The 17,753-nt window shown below is 50.9% G+C and overlaps 1 protein-coding gene across 1 annotated transcript in view; it reads left to right on the forward strand.

Annotated features, from left to right (window-relative positions):
* Nucleotides 1-17,753, forward strand: part of LOC127580081 (Na(+)/H(+) exchange regulatory cofactor NHE-RF1-like) — an 83,978-nt gene that overhangs the window by 57,550 nt on the left and 8,675 nt on the right. The window contains exons 2-3 of the mRNA XM_052033286.1: nt 1,831-2,010; nt 9,898-10,051. Coding sequence (XP_051889246.1) covers nt 1,831-2,010; nt 9,898-10,051 — 334 coding nt within the window. The remainder of the gene's footprint in view (nt 1-1,830; nt 2,011-9,897; nt 10,052-17,753) is intronic.

Raw genomic sequence — 17,753 nt, forward strand, 5'->3', positions numbered from 1 at the left:
AATTTCAGTGCAGATTCTTCAAGAGGGACAATGGAAGTTATTTTCACTGCAACTCCGGAAGACCAGGGAGCATTATCAACTCAGTCAACCAGAGAGATAATGGAGGATCCTTTGGCTATCCCCATAAATTTTCTGGGCTCCTCCATCTGCTTCTGTGACACCCATTGACGGGTCCGCCACAAACCCAATCCCAGTGTAGACTGGGATCGAGCTGTGTCATTGCTTCACCCTCTTCTCACACTCACTTGCCACAGGACCTCGTCTCGTCTCCAGCAAGCACCCTGTTGCGGTGGGGCTCATCTATAGGATGAGCAGGAAAGTGTTCAACCTTCATCACCTCTACTCCAGAATTGGGATCACAGCTGCACCTCACAGTGAGACTTGTGTACATTCGAAAGCTGAGTTCCAAACCACCCAAAGGGCAGGAGAGAGGATGGGCCTTGTACTGAACACCAGGAGGACAAGGCTCTTCACCTCCATGCCTCTGCCGCACAGCACTACCTCCCTGACAACTGAGGTCCGTGACAAGACTTGGATGACGTGACTGACCTGCATAAGCAGGAGCTCTACAACTCAACTCAAAAACAGCGTACCAGTGGAGTATTTGGGTTGGGAATCGGTGAGGAGGAGCCAGAATCGAAATTGAAAGTGGGATCCTGCAGGTGAACATGTGTCTCTGTTAGCTATGTGATGTGTGCAAGTTCAGCTTCTGTTTCCTTGTACAACCACAGCTGTGCCATCTGAGACCGGCTAGTGAGGCCACAGTTTGAGCGAGGATTGTTACAAATGAGGCTTTGTCATTTACGAATTGGCCCAACACAGCAGCCAGTGACATGGAGGCTGGAATGGTGCCTGTCTGATGCAAGGTGTTGCTGTTGGAGTCTCTGCTGCAGCTTGAGGCCCAACCCTCGCTGCTGGTGTGGTGGTTGCCAGGGAGCAGAGGAGTACGGGAACATGTAATCGGGGCCTGTCACTGAGCTCTGGAGGAGCTGGCTCAAAAATGCATGGAGTTCTCAAAATATTTTTGCCTTGATACCAGGTCATTTGGGGCCATGTTTTCTGTGTTATCTGTGATTCAATATTAATGAAAAGTTGGCCGCAGTGTGTTGCCCAAGATCTGTGATTTTTAAAAAAAAATCATTATTATTTCCTCCTCCGGTCCTTGTTGAGGATGTGCTCATGTATGAAGGAACCTGGTTACATGCAGTGGGGGTCTCCATCAGTGTGTGGCACCGCCGGGAATTCTGCCTGAGGGTAGCATGGGTCAGTGGTGGGAAGGGCTTCTTGTGGTCTGCCCCAGCGTGACGCAGTCCGGCATGGGGAACCTGTCCCAGACTGCGATTGGACCTCCCGATTTGTAAATATTCATCACTCAGCAGTGCGGGTGCACACACTTCCTGACCCGACTCACCACATTGTCCACACCCTGACCTGCCAACATTTAATTCTGTGCCAGACCAGTTCAGCAGGAAGGTGTCTTGGCTGCTGGTGGGTGGACTGTGCGGCCGTGTGTATTGCATTGTTACTGGCACCACTTTGCTGTGTGTAGTCTGGGGTTCCAGACGGGAGGTGCTCAAGCCTCCTGTGCTTGCTGATGTGCAGAATCGCTGTGGGAGGGGTGGCGAGGGAGCACCGCGCTGTGGGAGGGGTGGTGAGGAGGGAGTGTATTGAACTGAGGTATAATGGGAACAGTAGGCGTTTACGACTGTTAAACATGCCTCCCCCCTCCTTCCCCTCCCTCCCCATACCTGACCCTCCTTCCCCTCCCTCCCCATACCTGACCCTCCAACTCCCTGTACCTGCCTATAACCAGCTGCCTTGTGATTTCAGGGTGGGGCGGAGACCCCTCAGGAGTTGCGCCCCCGACTCTGCCGCATGCAGAAAGGCCCCAAAGGTTACGGCTTCAACCTTCACAGTGAGAAGTCCAAGGCTGGCCAGTACATCCGCGCCGTGGACCCCGACTCTCCGGCGGAGAGTTCAGGACTGCTGCCTCAGGACCGCATCATCGAGGTACCTTCTTCCCTTCCCCTGGATGTCCCGATTTAGTGGTGGGGTGTTTAGAGGCGGAGCCCAGAGTCTGAGCTGCAATGGATTCTGTCTTTCTTCCCTCTCTCCCCCCCCCCCCCCCCCCCCCCATGCTCTCATTTATTCTTTCCTTGTTTCAGCCTCCCTTTCCCTTCTCCCTCTGCTCTTCCCACCACACCCCCCCCTGCTGTATCTGTGGTCTGTCGCTGGGCATCTTGCTTCCTCCCGTACACTGTTTGCTGACTATTTTCTCCAGAGTATTGTTCTGTGATATTCTGAGAATAGTTGCAATCTGTGTGTGTTGGTGGTAGGTGATGCCACATGTGCTGCAGTCACTCCCTGCTAACCTGACAATACTGCTTTATTGTAACCCTCCGGAACCCGCCCTCATCCTCCTCTTCTCCTCAGGAAGCATCCTTCCAGGAATCCCGTGTAAGAAGCTTTATGGATCCCATGCAAATGTTCTCTGTAGTTTACTTCCACAGTGCCATCTTGATGTAGCCTAATCAGTTGATACTTTACTCCTGTGCTCACATAACCTCTCCCTGGATGGAACCTACACATTCCAGTGCCAGCAGTGGTGGATTGCCGTCCTGTGATTTTTGTTTCTTGTTTCCTCCTTTTGGTTTTGAATATTTTTATGCAGGTTTGTCAATACCTGATCAATATGGGAAAGAATCAGTTTTCCTTGTCCAAGCTGCTCAAACATCAATAACATCCTTCATATAGTGATAAGGGTAATAAATTAATAATGCACACGTTTCTGCTGTGTCGCACAAGTCAAATTGATCCAGAAAGTAAAGTTGGTGGTATCCGAGGGACAGTGGCGTTGGTTAAGAACTGGCTTGCTGGCAGAAAGTGAGGGGAGCAGCAGCAGAAGTGGTGTTCTGCAGCGCTCCGTGCAGAGCCTCCTGGTTTTCATGCTGTGTAAATGTGGTTTGTCTTGAATCAGTGCGGCCACAATCAGGAAGAGTGCCAGGTACTGAACTTGGGCAGTGTGGCTGAGAGTGAGGCAGGAAGATCCGGCCACAGGAAATTACTGGTTGGGTGGGCGCGCAGAAGTGCACAGATCGGTGGAGGGACGGGTAGTGTCACAGAGGCAGGGAGTCTGCACGAGGACTTGGACAGGTTGGGAGAGTGGGCACAGAAGTGGCAGAGGAGACTGAGGCAACACATTGGAGGAGAGCGAAAGAATTCACAATGCGTGATAAATGCAGGGGAGCAGAGGGATCTTGGAGAGCATGTCCACAGGTTCCTGGAGGTGGCAGGGCAGGTAGATAAGGTGCAGTATTGGATACTTGCCTGAGGTGCAGAATAAAAGAGCAGGGAGGTCGCACTAGGACTGAAGGAAACATCAGTTAAACCATGTCGAGAGAACTGTGCTTTAGGCTGTCCCTCAGAAGTGGAGAGGAAGCTGGTCATCCCTGATGCAGTGGGTTCTGGGCTGACTGTGAGGGCGGTGTGGGAACTGGAGACTCCTTCAGAGACGTGGCTGATGGAGCAGGCAGATGGGTAAGTTGTGGGGCGATGTGCTCCTGCTTGTGTCAGGCTTCTGTGTGCTCCTAGTGCGTGGCCTCGGTTCTCAATACCTTCCCGAATGTGGCACCTCATGGGCCAGGGCTTCCGAGGAGATGAGAAGATGCGTTTTTACAGGAGACTTTGAGAACATCCTTGAATGTCTCTCTCTGTCCACCTGGATATCTCTACCTGTGACAGAGCTTGGTAAAGGAACAATATGGTCTGCCCAATATAACCAGCTGAGGATGGTGGCTGGGTGAGGATGCTGACATTGGTTTGCTTATCTTTCCAGTGGATTTATATTCAAAAAAAACTTTCAAAGGCAACATTGGCTGCAGCTCTCCAGTGCCTCAAGTTACCTGCTGTGGGCGGTCCCAGTGTACAGGAGGGCAGGGATCGCTGCTGTGGGCGGTCCATGTGTTTCGTGCTGAGTTTGAGGTCCTAAACTTAAATGTGCTTTCTCTGGGGTGGCCAGAGGCCGTGCTGGCACATTGAAGACAATGATGAATTTCATTGATTCCTGTCCTCACTCGCAGGGTACGGGAAGTTGTGAGCAGTCTGTGCTTTCCAGAGGCTCGCCACGGACCACTTTGTCAGAGGGCAGTGTGGTGCATGGTGGGGGCAGGTTGGTAAAAGCAAAGCTCCTCACAAAAGACTAGGGATATAGAGGACGTCTCTCCTGTGTATGTTGAGTGCAAGGCCCATTCTCTCATCTGCTACAGTGAACGAGGCACAATGAGTGGAGCTTGGCCTCTGAACAGGGGTGAAGGCTAGTTTTGCCTGCATACAGCAGCTCGCGGACACACCGTGTCTGTGTGGAGGTGATGTAGGTCGGATAGTTCCCGGTGGATGAATTCCACTCCTGTAGGAAGCTAGTTAGAGGTGAGGTGCAATGTTGCAACGTGGAAGATCGCCAAGTGTCAGAGCCGTGACTGAGCTGGCTTGAGTGCAGGCTGCACTGGGGCTGCTGTGTGTGACCTGTTGGTTAGGATCACAGCTTGCGTACCACCACAGAGCAGATGTGATTGATGCGAATTTCTGCAGGTAACTAAGTTTGTGAAGGATGCACCACAGTCCCTTGTGGGGTCAAAGGCTTTGGTGAGGTGGTTGAAGGCTGTGTCGACTGGTGCTCCCTGCCCCTCTCATGGCGATGTAGTGAAGATCATCTCCTCTGTGCCTCCCCAATGAACAGAATGCACGCGGTGATTTGGAGAGCAGCTTCTCAGCTTCTGGGAGGGGGTGGTTGGGGACAGTCATGTCGAGGACCCTCCCTGTGGCAGACAACAGGGAGACCCCACCCCCCGTGGTTACCACTGTTGGACTTGTCTCTTCATGAGGCAATAAGGGTGTTGTAGCACGAGAGGGTGTGAAGGGGATTTGTGAGGATGTTGCTGGGACTGGTGTGTTACAGATATGAGGAGAAGCTGTCCAGGCTGTAGTTGCTTCCATTGAAGCAGAGGAGGTCAAGGAGAGATTTAATGGAGGTGTATAAAACAATGAGAGAGTTAGGTAGGGTATTTTCCCTTCTGGTGACTAAAGGGGCATGGATTTGGTAGAAGGATTCAAGAGGAGCTGAGGAATTTTTTTTTGCACCCAAGTGTTGGGTGGTCTGGAACTGGCTGAAGAGGTGGGAATGGGATAGAACTAGGGCTGACTCTTACCTGGTACAGAGTTGTGCAGCATGTAATCAGGCCCTTCGGCCCAACGGGTCCGTGCTGAGCAAGATGCCCATCCAAGCCAGTCCCATTTGCTGTTTGGCCCATAACCTTCTAAATCTTTCCTACCCATTACCTGTCCAGCTGTCTTTTAAAAGCTGTTATTGTACCTGCCTTAACCACTTCCTCTGGCAGCTCATTCCACATACATACCACCCTTTGTGTGTGTGTGTGTGTGTGTGTGTGTGTGTGTGTAAATAATAGGAACTTGAGGGGCAACTTTTAAGTATTTCCTCTCTCATCTTAAACCTGTGCCCTCTAGTTCTTGATTCCCCAGCCCTGGGGAAATGACTGTGTGCATTCACCCTACCGATGCCCTCATGACTTTATACACCTCTACAAGATCACCTGTGTCTCCTGTACTCCAAGGAATAAAGCCCTAGCCTGTCCAACCTCTCCCTATAGCTCAGTCCCTCAAGTCCTGGCAACCTCCAATAAATCTTTTCTGCACTCTTTCCAGTTTAATAACATCTTTCCTATAGCAGGGTGACCAAAACTGAACACAATGCTCCAAGTGCGGCCTCACCAGCATCCTGTACAACCACACCTTGACCTCCCAACTTTTATACTCAGTACCCTAACTGACAAAGGCCAGTGTGCCAGAAGCCATCTTCACCACCCTGTCTACCTGCGACTCCACTTTCAGGGAACCATGTACTTGTACTCCAAGGTCCCTCTGTTCTATAACACTCCCCAGGGCCCTGCCGTTCACTGTGAAAGTCCTACCTGAATTTGACTTCCCAAAATGCAACACCTTTCACTTATTTGAATTAAACTCCATTTGCCATTCCTCGGCCCACTTACTCAGCTGATCAAGATCCCTCTGTAATTTTTGATAACCTTCTTCATTGTCCACTATACCACCTATTTTAGTGTCATCTGCAAGCTTACTAACCATGCCTTCTATATTCTCATCCATATCATTGATATAAATGACTAACGACAATGGGCCCAGCACCGAGCCTTGGGGAACACCACCAGTCACAGGTCTCCAATCCGAGAAACAACCTTCCACCATCACCCACTGCTTCCTACCATCAAGCCAATCGTGTATCCGATTAGCCAGCTCTCCCTGGATCCCATGCGATCTCACTTTCCACAGCAGATACCATGCAGAACCTTATCAAAGACCTTACTGAAGTCCATATAGACCCTGTCTACTACCTTGCCCTCTGACCTCCTTGGTCGCACCATCAAAATACTTCATGTTCGTAAGACATGATCTCCCACACGCAAAGCTGTGCCGACTACTCCTAATCAATCTGTCTTTCCAAATGCATGTATATCTAATCACTCAGAATCCTCTCCAGTAACTTGCCTACCACAGATATTAGACGTGTTGATCTACAGTTCCCATGTTTTTATTCACCACCCTCCAGTCTTCCGGCACTTCACCTTCACTAATGATGATACAAATGTCTCAGCCACAGCTCCTGCAATTTCTTCTCTAGCCTCCAATGTTCTTGGATAAACCTGGTCAGGCCCTGGAGATTTGTCTACCTTCATACATTTCAAGACATCCAGCACCTCCTCTACCATAATACAGACCAAGCCCAAGACCTCCCCATTAACTTTCCCAAGTTCCAAAGTATTTGTGCCCTTCTCCACAGTAAAAACAGAGGACAAATATTCATTGAGGACCTTGCCCACCTCCTGTGGCTTCACAAAAAGATGTCCACTTTGGTCTGAGGGGCCCTATTCTCTCCCTTAATATATTTATAATATCTTTTTGTATTCTCCTTAACCCTCTATGCCAAAGTGATCTCATGCCCCCTTTTTGCCCTCTGATTTCCTCCTTGAGTACACTCCTGCATCCTCTATACTCCTCCTGGGATTCACTTGATCCCAGCTGCCTGTACCTGACCAGAGCCTCCATATCCCTACCAGCCTTGCCCTTCACTCTAAAATGAACATGCAGACCTTGAGCTCTCACTTTCTCACCTTTTAAAAGCCTCCCACTTCCCTGTGGTCCCTTTTGACCCACAAACACCCTACTCCAATCAACCTTTGCAAGCTGCTGTCTCCTTCCGTAAAAATTCACCTCGCCCCAATTTCGTACTTGAACCTGTGGACCAGTTCTGTCCCCTTTCCATAACTAGTTTAAAACCAATAGAACTATGGTCACTGGTCCCAAAGTGCTCCCCCACCATCACCTTGGTCACTTGCCCTGCCCCATTACCCAAGACTAGGTTGAGCTTTGCCCTCTCCCTAGTAGGGCCCTCTAATATATTGCCTAAGGAAACTTTCCTGAATGCACTTAACAAATTCCACCCAATTTAAGCCCTTGTACTATGGCAGTCCCCATCTGTGTTAGGAAAGTTAAAGTCCCCCACTATGATAACCCTATTATTGCAACGTTCTGGAGTCTCCCTGCATATTTGTTCCTCTAATTTCCCTTGATCATTTGGGGGCCTACAGTACAATCCCAACAAGGTGACCATCCCCTTCTTATTTCTCAGCTCCACCCATAAAGCCTCACTGGATGATCCCTCAGGAATTTCATCTCTGACCACTGCCGTGATGTTCCCCTTAAACAAAAAGGCAACTCCCCCTCCTATCTTTCCTCTATCTCTACCCCACCTACAGCACCTGTTCCCCAGAACAAACCTGCCAGTCCTGTCCCTCCTGTAGCCGTCAAAGTCACGTTTATTGTCAGATGCACAAGTACACGTACTTGTTTGTTACAGGTTTGTTGTAATGTTACAGCCATGTTTCTGTAATGGCTGTAATATCCCAGTCCCACGTACCTACCCATGTTCTGAGTTCATCAGCTTTACCTGTCAGGCTTCTTGCATTGAAATAAATGCAATTTAATCCCATAGATTCTCATAACTCCCTGCTGTGCTCCTGTCTGTCCTGTCTATTCAACTTGCTGCCATGGACTTCTGTATCACTTCCCAGCCTCTCATTTGCCTCCCCGATGCTTGGGATCCCACCCCCTGCCAATCTAGTTTAAACCCACCCTAGTAGCACTGCCAGGGTATTGGTCCCCCTCCAGTTCAGGCGCAACCCGTCCCTCTTGTACAGGTCATCTCTTGGCCCAGAAGAGATCCCAATGTCCAGAAATCTGAATCCCTGCATCGTGGCATGGATGTGATGGGCTGAATGGTGAGGCAGTGTGCTGTAACTTGTGTGTTTCCGTGACTCTGGCAGACGGAGAGCCAGGGACAGTTCCCTCCCTCGATGTGGTTCAAAGGGATCCCTGCACAGCTCACGGGGGGCTCTCATTTACTATCCCTTCAGAGGAAGGGTATCCGGGTATTGTGGTGAGATGTCGGCACTCACTCTGGATTATTGCATCAGGTCCAGGAGTGCATCTGGACCCCACAACATGTACCAAGGGTATTAAAAAAACTCTGCAATGTTGCAGCAAAGTCCTTGGGTAATCACTGTAACTGTAATGTTTACATGCATCGGTGAAGCTGTGAGAATGTCTCACAGCACGCTTTGCATAACCTGTATCAGGGAGTGTTTTCAATTCCCTCCCAATTAATCCGCTTCAGTGTACTCGCGTAAGTGAGGTTGATCAGGAATGTGCCCTTTTCTGTTTGTTGACATCTTTGGTTTCTCATTCTACCTCATTGCCTCTGCCCTGTAACCATTTCCTGGTCATCACCAATACTGCACCCCTGTGACAGACTGGTACAACAGTGATCCACTCTGCTACTTGCCCATCTCTTTGCCTGTTCTTTTCACTGATGACATGTAGCCACTCTCAAAGCTCGGACTTGTTCACAGATGCTGCTTGTCATGCTTGTTGTTTCCAGCCTCTGTTGTACAGGCACAAACAGAAGCTCCGTGTGCTGTTTACTGATTCCTGTGCCGCTAAAATAGGCGCTGCTTGTAGTACGGTGTGATTGGATGATGTGTAAAGCTCCCTGGGGAGAGAATGCCACACTGCTGCCTGTGTCGGGACTGCCACTTCCTCCTGGGTTAATTCCCTGTTGTGTGTGAGTGACAGCATGGGAGGAAAGATCACTGGGGTGGTAAACCACACTGATGCTGGTTACTGGATGGTGATGGCTGGAATTGGATGGCTCCTTGCTGGGGCCATGTGGGATCAGTGCCAGGCAAGGACCGGCTGCCCTGGGTATGAGGGCTCACTCTCACTCTGCTACTAGCCTGATGTTAATTAACCTCAAATTACAACCACACTGTACCTCGGGTACACACTGGCATGTACCCCCAGTACCACACGTATTCAGTGACACTCCTGTGGTACTGTGTCCCAGTGTTGTACAATGTAAGGAGTTGCTTCTGTGAGAGGGGGAAGGAATTGTCGACATTTTCTCAGTCCTGAGGGTGGACTGATGCAGGGTCTCGACCCTAAATGTCGACATTTCCTTTCCCCCAACAGATGCTGCTCGAGCCGCTGAGTTCCTCCAGCAGCTTGTTTCTTTTAGTTCAGATTTCAGCTTCTGCGGTCTCTTGCGTCTCAGTAACAACTTGTGCTGTGCCCCACTGTTGGGTTGTGATAAACCCAAAGCCACTAATACTGCACCTTGTGTTACACAGTGCCAGACCCAATGGGATCACACTCCTGTCACTCCTACCCTCCTCCCCACTAAATCGGTTGTGTGTACTCTATGTGTGTACTCGATGTCTGTACCCCAGGTGTGACTGACTGTGTATGTTACAGGTGAATGGGACCAGTGTCGAAGGGAAGCAGCACTCTGACGTGGTGGCAGCCATTAAGTCTGGCGGCACAGAGACCTCGCTGCTGGTTGTTGATCCCGAAACAGATGAGTTCTTCAAGAAATGCAAAATTTCACCCTCAGTTGCCCACCTTACAGGTACTGTGGGGACAAGCATCACCATGGCAACATTGGGGGGAGGCAAGGGCATCACCAGGGTGACAGCATTGGGTGGTTGGGTATCACCATGGTGAAGACACTGGGGACTGGGGGGGATGGATTCTCCATGGAAGCAGCACTGGTGACAGGGCTTCGCCATGGTAACCACATTGGAGAGGGGTGTGCTTCACCACAGCAACGGCATCCTGTAGCTTAGATTTTATTTTGTGCTTTTTATTTTGGGGGGAACTTCATTTTATTTTCCCCTTTTATTTAGTTTCACTGGGGTAGAGCTTAGCCATTTTCCTTGCAGGGACACGGAGAGGCTCCTAGGTGTGGTGACTGCAGCGCAACACTGGGAATAATTGGGAGCTCCAGCACCACCGGTGGGGAAGAAGTGGGTCACGTCTGGGGTGGGGGTGGATGAGGAGACCTCATGTTCTCAGTGGGTCATGTTCCTGCATCAGACCTGGCTGGTGAGAAGCCTTCACTTGAGTGGGTCACTTGGAGGGGTGGGTGTGGATGAGACCTCCACACCCTGCCGGCCTCGATATTCACAATGTTTCTGCTGGTGTTTCGGTTGTCCAGTTGTATTACAGCAGGGAAACAGGCCCTTCGGCCCATCTGGTACCTGCTGCTTTTTGTCCTGGCCAAAGTGGGCTGTGTGCAGTAGGGTTGATTGTGGAGAAGGATTGTCGTGGTTTCCACTGATCATTAGCCCAGGTTTTGCAGGAAAATGGCAGGGCAGATCATGCTGCTGCTGTCGCTGGCTGGGCTTTTCCACTTAGCTGTGTGGTTGGAAGAGCTGAGGGCGATGCCCAAGGAGACCCCACACTTGCACTGTGTCCCCGGGTGCGAGAGAGGAGAGTGTGGCTGTTCTTGTCACAGTGGGATCTGTCCCACTCGGTGTTGCTAGCCACGTCCCTTTGTGCTGGGCCCTCGGGGACTGGCAGACCTTGTCCCTCCCATTGTGAAGAATCCTGGGATCGGAAGTGTGCAGGGGCACTGCCAGTGGAAGGGGGATGAGGCTGGTTGAGTTCGGAACCTCCTCCAGCTGCAGCTGGTTGGAAGCCCAGGGGACGTGCCGTTGACAGCCGCTGGCTGATGGTTGTCCCAGTCTGCCAGCAGCAGCTGGTCAGCGTGGGCTGTCTCAGTGAGCGATGGCGGGTGGAACTGGAGGCGGGCAGTCCAGGAGCTAAGCAGGTGAACAGACTCTGCTGTTGGTACATATTCCGCTCACTGAGACCATGTCCACCGGCTGCTGAATGTTCCACCACCGGCTTTTGGACTGGCAACATTCCTGCAGTGTGTGTTTGGGTGCCCCCCTCCCTGCCTCTGGAGAGGGGTGGGGAGGTCTACATGTCCAACCTGTGTGGAGGCAGAATGTAGCTGGAGTGACATCTGGTGTGGGACTTCCTGCGTTGTTTCTGTGGGGGTTTGGTTGTCCTGGTGATCAGCACCAACTTGTCTGTTTTCGTAAATTTAGAAGGTTAATTGAGGTGTTTAAATTGACTCGTAGATTTTCAGAGTAGATATTGGTATTGGTTTATTATTGTCACTTGTACTGAGGTACAGTGAAAAACTTGTCTTGCAAACCGACCATACAGATCAATTCATTACACAGTGCAGTTACATTGAGTCAGTACAGAGTGCATTGATGTAGTACAGGTAAAAACAATAACAGTACAAAGTGTCACAGCTACAGAGAGAGTGCAGTGCAATAAGGTGCAAGGTCACAACAAGGTAGATCGTGAGGTCAGAGTCCATCTCATCGTATAAGGGAACCGTTCAATGGTCTTATCACAGTGGGGTAGAAGCTGTCCTTGAGCCTGGTGGTACGTGCCCTCAGGCTCCTGTATCTTCTACCTGATGGAAGAGGAGAGAAGAGAGAATGTCCCGGGTGGGTGGGGTCTTTGATCTCTAGTGGGGCAGTCCAGAGTTGGGGCTGTGTGTGTGTGCACGCACACACGTGCCTTCTGGGCCAGGCCCTGTGTGGAGGGAGGTGGTCAGGGACGTCCAGTCACAGACTTTCAGCCTCCGCTCTGCGCATGGAGAATGCTGGGGGAGGGTTGGGCTGTATCCTGGCTGCTCCAGTTCTGGTTGGGGGGGGAGGGAGAGAAGGATTGCAGGAATTGGGGGGGGGGGTGGGGGGGAAGGTTTCTATCTTTGCTGCCCCCACCCCCCCCCTTTGTCCAGAATGGGCTGCATACCCCTTGCTGTCTGGCTCGATGTGTTGGAGGGATCATGACTGCCAGTACTTCCGCTGCTGAGTGACCTTCATCTGCTGTGCACGTTGGAAGGGCTGGGCTTGACCAGAGTGCCCTCCAGACCCCTGCTCTGACTGGGTCAATGATGGTTAATGTGGGCTCGTGACCTGGAAGGGGCAGCACATGGACCTGCTGGAAGCTGTTCCTTGGGGCCAATAAAGGAGGGTTCGAGAGGAGGTGGTGTGATTCATTGAGCCTACAGCTGGAAGGACTTAGGTTGTATGAGCACCAAATATCTATCTCTGTCCCTCTGCCCCTCACACAGCATGTCTGATGTGTACTGGGCTGTTATTTCACTGCCTGTCCTTATTGAAAGTACTTGTCCTGGGTTTGGCAGAAGTAGATGAGATCACATTACAAAGTTCAGTAACTTGGTAAATGTATAATACCTGCAGGTTGATAATTAATGTAAGCTTTCAGTTTCTTGCTCAATGTGCTGCTTATTGTCCGTAAGTGCTGTGTTGTCATGCACTGTCTGTACATTGCAAGGAGCAGAGTCCAGGAAGATGGCAACAGATACCAAAAACTTTGCTTGGGAGAGATTATCTGAGATGCATTTTGCTTTAAAATTGCATTCTGTATTGATGAAAGTTACTCGTGGACTGCTTCAGGGGTTGGTGTATAAATGAGAGCCAAGTGTTTGTGGGACCAGCATCAATAAACAGCTGTACGGCCGTCCCTGGGGAACGAGTGGGTTCTGTTATCACAGATGTCTGTAAATCAGAAAATACACACAAATCAGTCTGTGGTAACCACACATCCACAGTATTGTAATGAACGGCATCAAAACACATCAGACTGATGAGGAAAATTACTAAACGTGGGGAGAGAGGAGACTAGTTCTGCCATTCGTAGGAGTGAAAGCATGTACCTATGTCAGACTTCTGAATTTAATAATAATACGGGCTAGTTTGTGTGGAGGGTGTCTGTAAGTCGGGTGTTGGTAACCTGGGGACGGCCTGTGAGCGATCACACTCTGCGATGAGTCAGTTCTCCACTCGTATCTGACTTGAGCACTGCCTTCCTATTTGATGCCCTCCACATTCACTCTTCAGACATTGGTTGCTTGTCCCAAGGGCGGGCCGAAGAGTGTTGAGAAAAATCTTCCACTTTCTAGGTTTTGTATTTGATGTGGGTCAGAGTCTCGAGGTCTCTGCTACCTACTGCTGCAGCACAGGGTAACACGTGCTGAGATCAGCTGGGTAGCCAGCCAGGCCGGAGAGGTGGGCATAGCTATGGGGGGGGGGGGGGTTGCTCTGAGGAAAGGGACAGTGGCTTTGGGAGAAGGGCACTGCCAGAACCCTGGTCGGAGGAGCACAGGCAGGTGATGGGAATCTGGGCCTCACTGTGACGTCCACTAATGTTGTTAGGCCACGAATTGAGGGGAGAAGGTTCTGAAGGATGGTGTGCACGAGATCAGTGGAAACTCTGAGGTTGCGGGAGTGTAATGGCGTGTGGGGGGTGATGTAGACCAGGGTGGGATGACTGAAGTGCTGGAGGGGGTGTAGGGTTGGGTGGGCAGGGAAGGTTCTGGTTGGCGTTTGGCTGACGAGTGTTGGCTTGTACACAGACTCTTGAGTTGGGAGCTGTGGGGCACCCTGTTGGGAGCCTGCAGTCATGATTCTGGGATTAAAACTCCGCAATTCTGTTGCACACTTGCTTTTGACCGATCTCTCAGTTATATTTTTAAGGGAATCTGATTTGGCAGCTGGTGTGAAATGTAAGAACGTTTTAGTCCACCGACAATGGGCACAACTCGGGCAAAGGTTTCCCAGGAGGTTTGGAGCATGTTATTCCAATTACTGTAGTGGGGGGAGATGTGACTCGCCTAGGGCAGCTGATCAGTGACTGCAGAGAGAGACGAAGCTGTGTGTTGAGAGCGTGCACGGACTGTTGTACTGAGATAAAATGAAGAGGAACGAACATGTTGGTGACTGTGTGGGGATTGAGGAGCTATTGTCTACGTGAGAACAAACCAGGGTCATGGAATAGGAACAGAGGGAGGTCACTAAGCCCATTGTCCCGGTGTTGGCTCTTCGAAGGAACCGCTTAACTCCTTCCATCCTCCCCCATGCTTTCAGTGAGGTCTTGCAGTTTGTTTCTGTTCACTTATTTAATCAACCTGCATTTGGAAGTCCTCACTGAATCTGCTTCCACCGCGCTTTCAGGAGGTGCATTCCAGTCCATCGTAACTTGTGGGAGCGCACACATCGTGTCCCCTCTGATTCCCTTGCCCACTGTCAGTACCGCACCGTGAGCCGGCGTTCCCACTGAGCACAGCTGATGGAGATGTGTTGAATGTGGCATGACGCCCAGTGTCCTTGCGTGTTTAATTCCTTTCTCAAGGCCAGTATTTATTACCTGTTCCTAATTCCCGGGAGGAGGTGGGGATGAGCCACTGTGGCCCCTCTGGTGCAGGTGTTGCCACACCACTGTTGGGGAGGGTGTTCCAGGATGTAGATCCAGCAAGGTTACGTTTCTAAATCAGGATGTTGTGCAACTCGGAGGGAACCTGCAGGTGGTGGTGTCCCCCTGTGCCTGCTGCCTGTGTCCTCGGTGGTGGAGGTCATGGGGCTGAGAGTGGCTGTTGGAGTGTCTGGCCGAGTAACTGCAGTGCACGTTGTAGCCCTCCTGTGCCTGTGGCGAAGGGAGTGAGTGTACGGGGTGATGGAGGGAGGGCCAGGCGAGAGGGCTGCTTTGTTCTGGATGGTGTAGGTTGTTGTCCACTCCCGACTTGTGCAGCATCTCTGGGATCCTGTGTACAGGCTGCATGAAAACCAGGCTAAAGATGGCTAGGACATTGTGGCAGTGAGGCAGACTGGGAGAGTGGGCTCCATGCACACTGGTTGGGGAGGTGGAATAGAGCAGTGAGCCGTGTAATGGTTGGGTGATGGGTAGGGGCGGTCAAGGAATCAGGGTTTTACAGACTTAGCAGAGTCGCATACAGCACAGAAACAGCCCTTCAGCCCAACTGGTCTGTGCCAGCCTGACTCATCCCATTTGCCTGTGTTTGGGCCCATATCCTTCTAAAGCGTTCCTATCCATGAGCGTTGTAACTGTACCACTTCCTCTGGCAGCTTACTCCACATACCCACCACCCTCTGTGCAGGGTAAAAACCTACTCCTTGGGTCTCACCTAAATCCTTCCCCTCTCACCTTAAACCTGTGCCCTCTAGTCTTAGACTCCCCTCATAATTTTGTGACCCTCAGTAAGGTCACCCCTCAGCTCCCTTTGCTCCAGGGAAGACAGTCCCACCTTATCCAGTCCCTCCAGGCCTGGTGGCATCCTTGTGAACCTTCTCTGCACCCTCTCCAGCTGAATCGCATCCTTCCTGTCATGCGACGACCGCAACTGCTCACGGCAGTCCAGGTGCGGTCTCTCCACCATCCTGTAACGTGCCCTAGTTTGTTGTACTTCAGTGCCCTGACTGATGAAGGCAATCATGCCATGTGCTGTGTCACCATTTTAAAGCCTTTGGCCATCTCCCCTGATCAGTACCCGATGTCCTTGCTCCACTGCCTTGTCCAGTGATCTTTGATAAGCTGTTATATTGGTAACAATACTGCAGTTAAGAAAGCAAATTGATGTACAGGTTAACCAGAGCAAACACTGAATGGTGACTATATGGTGGGAGGGGACAAATCTTGGTTTACGTCGTGCCTTTTACAACCTCGACATCCCATCGCTCTGGAAATACTTCTGCAGTATACACGCTGAGGGAAAGCCACAGCCACGTTGCAGATCCCTCTTCCCCCTCCCCAAAAACAGTGCAGTGACCAGCGATCCAATCAGTTTCGGTAGTGCTGTTTGTGGGTAAATTTTGACCAGGACACTGCGGGCTGCTCTGGTCAGCAAACGGTTCCTTCAGTTCACTGTCTCCTCACAAGAGGGGCCTGACAAACTGTAAAACTCTGAGACCTGCTGCTACAGAAAAGCGGGGCAGTGTGAAGTCAGTTGAGGAATGGTGTTCTTGCTCAGTGCAGGGATGTGACTGCTCTGCTGATTTTGCAGCACTTGTAGATGCAATTGTGTTCTTTCGTCTGGTGTGTCAGCCTTGGTGTCACCTGCACCCTGAAATGTAAGTTCATTTCCTCCTCCAACTTTACAATGGCCTTGCTGGTCCAGGGACGTGATGTTAGCAGGTATTGTATCACTGGGAGCAGAAACACTGGAAACCTCCCTCTGCTTGTATGGTTGTTGTCTCCCCCCCCCCACCACCATTGCTTTATTGGGATAGTTATGTTGTCCTTCGAATGATCTCAAAACCTGAGGCGTCCACCCCTTCCTTAATCATTTCCCCTCAAATCATTCTGCCACCACTTCTGCTGCTTCACCTTCACTTCTCTGTCACCCTGCTGAGTTAATCGGCCTGGATACTTTTACCTACAATATCTGCAGAACTGAAGAAATATCAATGGATACAATATGAACATTTCTTTTGCAAACTAATCCCAGCTCCTTTCTTTGACTCAACAGCCCTGAGAGAAGAGTTACTTAATCTGCCTGACTCTCTCCATAATGCTGTGTCAATCCCCAAACCAATCCCACTGCCCCGCTCCCTTCCCACGGACCCGTGCCAATTCCCAAACCAATCCCACTGCTGCTAAGTGCTCGACTCTACACGCCCCTCTTTTACTGCCCTTGCTGTCATCAGTAAATTTTACCAATGTGTACCTCACTCCTGCCCCAAGGGGATCTACCAGGGAAGGGCAGGGTGTGGTTGCTGAAGCTCCACATCCCGATGGGAAGAGGCAGTTGGATGATCCTTCCTTCCAACATCAGGTTTCCCGATTATGGTGGCTCTGGAAGGATGGGTTGGGATGGATCGGGATGAGTTTATTGGAACCAGTGACACAGCAAGCTTGGGGTTTAAAACTTGGAAGTGACACAGTAATGTTACTGCGGTGTGCTGGTGAATGCAGGAACACACCGGCCAGGTGAGCTAGTGCTGGAAGCTTCGTGTGGAGGTGATTGTTTCTGTTGGATTCTTCTTGCTGCTGGAACTCCAGAACCTCAGGTAACCAGCTACTCCTGGGTATTGAAGGCTTTATGGTGAGACGCTCGGGAAAGCCCTTGTGACGAGTTCACGGTGGAGTGGGAAAAGGGATGAGGTATCTTGGAAAATAAAGCAGGTTTGAATGAGGGCCCGGGTCACGGACAGAGGGACTGGGTGGGGGAAGGGGCAGATCTTCCCCCTGGGGCAGCAGCCCCACAGGTGGATTAAGATGGGAGTGTTCTCCTTCCAAAAGGTCTTGCGACCTCGTCGTGGACTGTGCCAGCTCGCTGTTGATGCTGAGTGATGTGCAGTTGTGGCAGGCTGTTGTCGGTGTGTGGGCCCGGTTTAAGTGTGAGTGTCCTTCCTCTGCACTGTGGGCAGGTGCCGAGTTGGCCGCAGGCCAGCCTTCATTTAACGTGTGCTAACAAAGCCAAGTAA

The sequence above is a fragment of the Pristis pectinata genome, chromosome 18 (genome assembly GCF_009764475.1).
Source record: "Pristis pectinata isolate sPriPec2 chromosome 18, sPriPec2.1.pri, whole genome shotgun sequence".
Classification (NCBI taxonomy): Eukaryota; Metazoa; Chordata; class Chondrichthyes; order Rhinopristiformes; family Pristidae; genus Pristis; species Pristis pectinata.